Source organism: Manis pentadactyla, chromosome 13, assembly GCF_030020395.1.
Source record: "Manis pentadactyla isolate mManPen7 chromosome 13, mManPen7.hap1, whole genome shotgun sequence".
In the NCBI taxonomy this organism is placed as follows: Eukaryota; Metazoa; Chordata; class Mammalia; order Pholidota; family Manidae; genus Manis; species Manis pentadactyla.
The window spans coordinates 99,180,496-99,188,848 of record NC_080031.1 but is presented as its reverse complement, the minus strand read 5'-3'; the positions used below and the strand labels follow the sequence as shown (position 1 = coordinate 99,188,848).

The following is an 8,353-nucleotide window of genomic DNA, read 5'->3' as shown; positions in this document are numbered from 1 at the left end:
CATTCACCTCTTAACGTATGACACTTCGTTTTACATTAAGGAAGGTTTAGAAAACCTAATGTCCCTTGAATTCTTTTCTTACCAAGCTTTCTTAGGTTAGCTGTACACTAGTTACTGGTCTCTACTGCCATTCCCGTGCAAGGTTCCCATGGGCCTGAATGATGTGTGACCTTCAACTTTCTGCCCTTTTTATAATTTGTTTCAGATCTTGCTCAGCTTGGAATTCAAATAAAAATGTGAATAATACCTTTATTTAATACTTTTTTGTGTGCATAGAAACCATATAAGTAAAAAAACGTGAGATTACATAGGTGATTATATTACAAAAGGGAAAAACAGCTAGTATCTGAATATTGCATTCTGGTTAGAGTTCCAGGTATATGGTAAAGCTTAAAAGAGATCTATTTCTTGAGCTGGGCAGCTGACCCACCTCAGGCAATGACTGCTCTCTTCTTCCCCACAGACTCAGTTTTTCTTGCCAAAAGGCCCAGATTTGAGTAAAGGGGAGCGCCGTGAGCGCAGGATCCGGGCATAAGGGCTGCAATCCACTGAGCTTTGGCAGGTGGGCGTTCGGGGAAGTAAGTTTCGAAGAAAAGGTTTCTTCCCTGGGGGCTGTTGGTTTGGTTGCTGGTTTTCCTGGCTGACACCAAGGCGCTTTTTGGTAGAAGAAGCCTGGCCTTGGAGTTTTAGCACGGTATGATACTGTTCCGCAATGCATGCTGCCTTCTTCCGAAGGTCCAGTTTTACTAACATCATGTTATTCTGCAGCTCAGCCAGGGTCTGATCCTAAGGAAGATCAATAAAGTTACAGAACACACTAAGTCTGGTATATTAAACAAGAGGTTAAAATCATACATGCCGTCCACTACTAATTGCTAACAGCTGTTTTTACAAAGATTAACGCTTTAAGGTCAGAGCTTATAATTGCATAGGGGATATTTTCTTGAAGACCCAAAGACACAGACCAAATAGATGTTTTCTAACACTTAGTGTTATGAACTTGAATAAGTTTATTTAACCTCCAAGAGCCTCAGGGCCTAGGTATCAAATTAAGATCTCTGTTTAATATTTTTTTTTAACATCGTAATATCTGGAATCAGGATGCATTTACGGATGACAATTGTCATAGCTTAATTGTGCATGTTTTGTCTTAGTGGTTCATAAAGTAATGGTTTCTTACAGTCCAAGCATCTTGGATGAAATGTGATAGTATTTATCTCCCCAGGGTTGTTGTAACAAAGAAGATGCCTATAAATTACTTTGCACAGTGAATGGTTAGTTATTTTTATTTTGAAAGGAAGAGAAACTTCCTTCACTATAAGATTAGCCTAAAAATCTTTACCTTTCTCTTCAGCTCCCCATTCCCCTTCTCACATATACTCGAGTGGGCTGATGGGAGAGAAGAGGACATATAGGCTGTCCTAACCTGTCTGATTAAGATGTCATCACAAGTCGTCAAGGCTTGCCGAAGCTTGCCTGCCCCAGTGCTGTGGCAACAGGCTCTTTCTGCCGACTGGAGAGACTCACCAAGTTTCTGAAGCTCTGTCCGCAGCAGCCTTATATTCTGAAAAGGAGGAGTAGGAACCAAATTGTGGCCCAAGATCAACAAGATAATGATCTGGAATCGGATGGCTATTTGAAGAGAAGTAAAATTAGAAAGGCAAGCCAGCTGAATGAAATAGCCATTGCCCAGGAATGCAGAGAAAACATCTTGTCCTCAACACGATCCAGGGATACAGTGTTGTAAATTGCCGTAGGTAAGAACTCCGGTAACAGAGAAAGCTAATTTACCTTCTGGCCCTCCTCTAACTTCTTGTCCACATCAGTGGTGAAGGGTTTGGCTGAGGGTGGCGGTTCTAACATTTTCTGATACTTCTGCAGCTCTGAGGAAAGGAAATAAGCATGTAGGCTTCCTAGCCTTGGACTTACCTCTTTAACAGTAACTTGCAGCTAATACAAAACCCGAGGCCACATGCATCCTAGAGTGAACTGTCAGGGAGATGTAGCTCAGGGCTGATGAAATGCTGAGTTGGTGTCAGAAGGCCCCCGTGTGAAGAATCTCTCTTCCCTGAACCACTGTTGTATTTCCTGCCACCTTTCCTTGCTCACCTTCAGTGGTGGAGTTCAGCTCCGCTCTGCACTGTTCCAATTTAGCCTTAACGTCCTGGAGCTGCTGGGTGGAGGCAGAAGCTGCCAACCTTTGTGACTGCCGTAGGGACAGTTCAGACCCTGACTGTTGATGGGCCATTGGCTGCTGTCTGGCGTCCTGCAGAAGAGCTTCTAGCTCTTCAATCTTCTCATCCCGCTCCTGAGAGGGAAGCAGAGAGTACAATTCTGTTCCAAGTCAGACAAATCCTGCAGGAACAGATGACTGAACAATGAACAAAACCTTCCTGGTACTTACACCTCAGAAGACTGTTTGTTAGCATTTACACCATTTCCTGGCTAACCAAAACCTTAAAATTCACCAAAAGTAGTCTGACACTTACAAAGCACTAAGGAGACCGGAGGAAAGTGAGTTACTTATTGCTGCCCTACCAGAGTTTATAAAATGTTTACCTCAGGCAAGCCAGTGATGAGAATCTGAGTAGCTACTTGGGGCTGGTTTGGGGCAACTCACCCGAAGCTCTTCTTGGTAAAAACTTGTCAGCGACTCCTTAAGGATTTTTAGTTTCTCTTCATACATTTCCTCCAGTAGCTCCTTTTGAGTGTCCAAATGTTCACTGTCAAGAAAGACGAGAAAAGAGAAGTGAATGAAGATGGTGAAGGACAGATCTTGAGCCACAACTCCATTCTCATCTCCTATTTCCAGCCTCTGGTTCAGGTGACAGACCAAAAGGCGTCATATAGTTGGTACCTGCACCACTGTTCCCGTTGTTGCATCTGCTCCACCATCTCATTGCAAATTTCATCACGGAGCTGCATCTCCAGCTGCAACTTTTCCTGTCGTTCTTTCAAAAGCAGTTCTTTCATGGCTTCCACCACCTGTAGTAGCTCCTAGGAAGGGCAATGGGTCAGAAGTTACCAGATGTCCATGACCTCAAAAGGCACAGGTTCACCTAGAAGGTAGCATGGACAATGTATAGCCATTGAACTGCTGCACCAGTTTTCTTGCATTCTCACCTCCTTGCCATACATGGAGATGTCAGCTTCATTTTCAATGTCATCATCAAGGCCTGGGTCTGTCTTAGCCCCTGTTTCTAAGCTGGGAGATGCCTGGAGACTGTGTTCCTTGATGAGTGAATGCAACAATGGGAATCCCAGTTGCACAGGTGGAGCATGCACAAGCTAGTGTGGGGAAAAAAATCTTAATTGAATCTATAACTAGTTTCTAGTAGCTTCCTTAAATAAAAGTACCAGCCCAAAGTGAGCACAACCATCACAACTACAGTTTCTCACCTGGCTGGCAATGGCTGAGAACTTGGCCACATGCAGGGTCTCATCATAGGCAGAGGCACAGGGGTTCACATTAACAATCATGCAGGAACGGCCTCGGCCTGTGAAGAAGCCTTGGAAAACGCGAGTCAACTTGCTGTCACGGAAGGGAACCAGGTTCTGCTTTGATCTGGCAGAGAACCAGAGAACAGAGCTGTGAGCAGAATTCCAGAGCTCCAGGCCATACTGGCCTATGGCTTACAAGAGCTCACCGATTCTGCTGGTTTTGGCGCAGAGCAGCAATACAGCGGCCTAGGGTGTGCAGAGAAGTGTTAATGTTTCCTGCTTCCTTCAGCCGTTCTCCACTCTTCTGATCTTTGCAGCGCTCTGAGCCAGCCAGATCACACAGTGACAACCTTTAATGATGGACAGGATCTGACATAAGGACCCCACATGTTAAGAGTTTTCCAGCCTGTCATTTAGTTCTGGGGAGGGGAAGACCCACCATGAATCTCTGTACCCAAGGAAGGAGAGCAAGAATCTAACAGAAGTAAATCCTCTGAGGACCTCCTTTTCAATTTATGGCCACGAAGCCCACATTTCTAAATGGAAGAACTTACTCGCTGATCTTGGGGACTATATCTCCTTCCCCCTGAAGGTGCAGGATCCGAATTGAGAAGATGCTGTGGCTGGAAGTTAAGAAAATGTCACTGTACCTCTTTCACAACCAGGTGGAGAACTAATGTTTCCAGGAACACAGGGAAAAGTTGACTCTCACAACCCACTCACCTGCGGCTAGAGTTCTGATTCAGGTGGGTGCTGGCAAAGCTCTGGTTTTTACGACCCATTTTCAGAAGTTTCCAGGCCTCCTCAGCATCTTGAACATGAATCCAATTGAGATCTGAGGCCAAGGAGAGAAGGGCATACATAAGATAGGAGGACCTAACTCTTTCCTAGTCTTTCCCCAAGTGCCCTCCACGGTTCATGCCAGCCAGTCTCCCCCCTTTTCCATACCTTTCACATAGGGATTGCCATTCTGGTCCTCACACAGCCGCAGGGTCTGCCGCTTGCGCTGCTGGCTAGGTGGTTCTAACAGGTCGTAAAGCAATTCATTGTAGATTTCAAAGAAGGAGATCCAGATAGAGAAGCGAATGTCTGCAGGGACACTTACAGGGGCAGTATCCGGCTGTGCCCACTGGTGCCTCGTTTCTGGGGAAGAAGCCAATGTACGGGGTATCAGTCCTAGAGTAGTCCATCTCCCCTTCAGCCTGCAGGGGTCTCAGAAGGCAGAGCTCAGGTTGCAGCCTCGGGTCTGTACCACCTGGCAGCTGTTGGGAATAGGGGGTGGGTTCCTACTGTTACTTGGCACAGAGCCTCGTCATGGTACATACCATCCAGCTGGCTACTGCTGGTAAACTGACTGGTAGATGAGAGTCCAGCAATGCCACTGTCAAAGCTGGTGCTTGTACCCATCCGACTTTCAATGTAGACACTCCTCTTCAAGGAAGTGGACAGCTCCTCCTGGAGGGGCCCAAGAAAATATAAGCACAAAATTTTCCCAAGATTTGTCCTCTTGTCCCCATCTCTGTGAGCACCAATACTTCACCTCTTGGAGGCCTCCATTTAGCAGGGCCAGTTTTTTCATTTCCTCCTGCCGGATCTGCTTGTTGTCTAGCCACATCACCTCGTTAGATAGCAAGGGCTTCAGATCAGGTGTTGGATGAAGTTGGCCTTGGAGGCTATTGAAGATCAGAGCCAGGGACCGGGGTAGGATCCCTCCATCCTTGATAGTACCTGGAAACGTGAGAAAGACGGGCACCTGAGACAAGTACTATTCCTCAACTCAGAGCATCAAAAGGCAAAGACATTACAGGCCAGTCAGCAATCCTATGAGGCATATGACTCACCCTGAATTGTGTGGGTTTTTCCTGAGTTGGTAACTCCATATGTGTAGATGAGCCAGTTCTGCCCTTTGAGTACGTCCTTTACCATCTCCTTCACGGTCAGATTGAAGAAGGATGCTTGTCCCACTTCTGGCCCAAAGATCTAGAGACAGATCTGGTTTCTCAGAGGCTCATCATTCATTTCCCACTTGCCTCCTGTGCAGAGCCAGCAGATGCATCCCTTCCTGGGCAGTTGGCTCTGGAGACTACTCAGCCAGCTTCTTCCTGCAGCGCTGCCAGCTGCTCCCTAAACACTGAGGACTCAACCACTCTTTGCCAGTCCATCTTTTACCCAAATCAACAAATACTTACGGAAAGCTGTCCGCTAAGTCTGATTCTGCACACACAGTGGGACAACATAACGGTCACAGCTGAGGGCTTTGGAGATGGCTGGATCGAGATTCAAGTCCTAACTCTGCCAATGACTAGCTACATGGCTTCGGCAGCACTGCCTTCATTGAGCCACAGTATCCTTGTCATGAAGATAAGGACAATAATCATAATAATAAAGTTGTTGGGCATTAATGCATACAAAGTACTTGACACACTGACTATAACACGACAAGGGGGCCCACAAATGTAGACATGCATATATAAGGAATTCATAGTTAAGTAAAAAGCTTTCCCTCTAAAGAAGGAATAAAGTTGCCCCTACATATTGGTTCCTTGTTCACAGACCAGAACCTCCATACCTGGGAAAAGGTGAATCTGTGGGTGGCTTGTCCAATTCCCCGCTCATTGCTTTTCTGGGCAAAGGAATCCTTGGGTGCCTGTAGAACAAGGGTCTCCACATTCTCTATGTGGACACAACCCTGAGAAGGGGGAAACATAGTTGTCTGTTACAGAAAGGAACTAGGAACCTCTGCTGTACTGCATCGTTCCACCTTGAATCCTCCCTCCTCAGAAACATACCTGATCCTCCTGTCGTTCCAACTCTGAAGGTAACAAGGGCCTGACTCTCAGGTATACTTTGACCTTCTCTGTACTATCCTCAGATGGAACCTGTGTCAGAATTCCAGGCCAGAACCACAGATTAGTCTCAGCAGTTACTTCTGAGCAGAAGGGCGCACAGCACACAGTTCCAGGGAGTCATGCTATCACTACCAACACTGCACCTCCAATGTCTCTGTGTGGCCACTCTTTGGTTCTGAAATCATTCCAACCCACATGACCTTTTCACTACATTATCACCCTTCCCTCTCTTCAGTATCCTGAAAACCTGACTTACCTCACTGATTATTTAAATCAGAAATGGCTGACTGGTACGCAAATCAGCCTGTGATATTATGGCAATGCCCAGTGTAGTTAAGCACCTTGGAGGCTGGTACGCCTGAATTTGAGCCCCGATTCCATCATTTAGTAACTATGAGACCTTGAGCAAATTCTTTAAATTCTTTGCCTCTGTTTCCTCATCTGCAGAAGGGGGGGGTTAATAATAGCACCCACCTCATTCATTCAACATATATTCAGAGATCTTCCTGCTGTGGTCCAGGAATGCAAAGAGGCTCTGGTAGTGCAGTGGGGCATTACCAAGGCTCCTGCTTTCATGAAACTATAAACGAGGACACTTCTGAGTAGAGTTGTTCTCAACCAGGGCCATTTCCCTCCCAAGGGACATTTAACAATGTAAGGAGGTTTCCTGGTTGTCACAAGTGGGAAGGAGCTGTTGACATCTAGTGTGTGGAGGCCAGGAATGCTGCTGAACAGCTTACCATGCACAGGACAGCCACCATAATGAAGAATTATCTGGCCCTGAGTGTCAGTAATGCTGCAGGTGAGAAACCCTAGCTTAGCAGAAAGAAAAACTCCATAAATGAAAGCTATGGTTGATATTAACACCAGAGTGTACACTCCACCTGCTTATTGGCAGTATGACCAAGTGCGAATTATTCAATATGTATGAGTCTCATGGTGAAGGATACAGAACTAGTAGCTTTCCCTCAGAATAGTAACAAAAGTATGCACTTCAGGGTGTTTTGTTAATGCAATGCTTTACATTGTTCATCTTATGGACACATAACTCTCCAGTTTTTATTTGTCATGCTCTCAATTTTGAATTAATTTCAGACCCTCAGGATTGCTGGTTTTTGACCTCATGCTTCTGTGTATGGACAACTAGTAAACAGGATATCACTGCCCCCAAGCCACCCTCCAACTCTTACCTGCTGTTTGTCCTCCAGGGAGGTAGAGATGACAGAGCAGTCTGACAGCAGATCCTTGCGTACTACAGACCCCAGATCTGCAGCTGTGGACTCAAACATGGGAGAGACTGCGACCTCCTCATCCGACAGCAAGCCGGCTGGTGGAGAAAGGATCCCTTGCGACATGACAGCAACGGCAGCTTTTATCTAAAAAGAAACAAGAGTGGGTAGGGAATCTGAAGAAGCTGCAAATTCTAGGTAAGAATTCCGTTGTCCAGGACATCTTGGTCTTGCGGCCTAAATTCCTACTCCCTTCCCCTTCAACGTCCAGCAAAGGGGATGAGAGGAGTTAACCATTTAATACAGTCGGAGGCTGGATTTCCGACAGCAAACGGGTGTGAACAGATATACGGCTCCAAAAGCAAGCCACGCTCCAAGTAGGGCGTCAGACTCACCGGTGTAGCGGAAGTGGTGTCAGTAATGCTGCAGGTGAGAAACCGTAGCCGTAGGCTCCTTCTCTAACCTCGCCCCCAGGCACACAGAACAGAGGTATTAAAAAAAGAGAAGGCGGCAGCCCTGCTTTCTGAAGCCTGTTCAGCGAGGGTAGCCCAGCTGGGCTCAGCCAGCTGTACGCTCACCCGAAGACGCGACACTTCCCCTCCGGTACCGGTTCAGTTACACCCCGCCGCAGAAACGACTTCGTCGCCTCCTGAGAGCACGACTCCGCCCACAAGGCGCACCTTTGTTACTGATACAATGTTTTAAATTACGCGCTATGTTCGTTAGGCCAATCACATAGCGAAACCTGCAGGAACCAATCAGCGCAAGGAAAGGAGCCGGAAGAGACTGAGACACTGTTGGCTCCGGCTTGACCTTTCCACTCAAATTTGGGTC

General features: G+C 46.6%; 1 protein-coding gene across 1 annotated transcript; it reads right to left on the bottom strand.

The window, feature by feature from the left end:
- Positions 1-235: 235 nt before the first annotated feature.
- KIF20A (kinesin family member 20A) lies at positions 236-8,333 on the bottom strand. Its single transcript, XM_036897360.2, has 19 exons — positions 7,915-8,333; positions 7,481-7,666; positions 6,231-6,320; positions 6,011-6,130; positions 5,283-5,421; positions 4,982-5,169; positions 4,767-4,896; positions 4,390-4,584; positions 4,165-4,276; positions 3,996-4,064; positions 3,648-3,791; positions 3,400-3,565; positions 3,124-3,288; positions 2,858-2,997; positions 2,621-2,723; positions 2,110-2,308; positions 1,792-1,883; positions 1,427-1,564; positions 236-786 (listed from the first exon to the last, which is right to left on the bottom strand). The coding sequence occupies exons 2-19, from the start codon at positions 7,643-7,645 to the stop codon at positions 466-468; spliced, it is 2,676 nt and encodes an 891-aa protein (XP_036753255.2). The 5' UTR covers positions 7,646-7,666; positions 7,915-8,333; the 3' UTR covers positions 236-465.
- Between the last annotated feature and the right edge of the window lie 20 nt (positions 8,334-8,353).

Excerpts from the sequence above, each read along its gene's own strand:
- KIF20A (XM_036897360.2), bottom strand. The coding sequence starts at position 7,645 with ATGTCGCAAGGGATCCTTTCTCCACCAGCCGGCTTGCTGTCGGATGAG. Across the intron at positions 6,131-6,230 it reads TGGAACGACAGGAGGATCAG|GGTTGTGTCCACATAGAGAA; the intron begins GTATGTTTCTGA and ends CCCCCTTCTCAG. Across the intron at positions 4,585-4,766 it reads CAGCAGTAGCCAGCTGGATG|AAACGAGGCACCAGTGGGCA; the intron begins GTATGTACCATG and ends CTTCTTCCCCAG.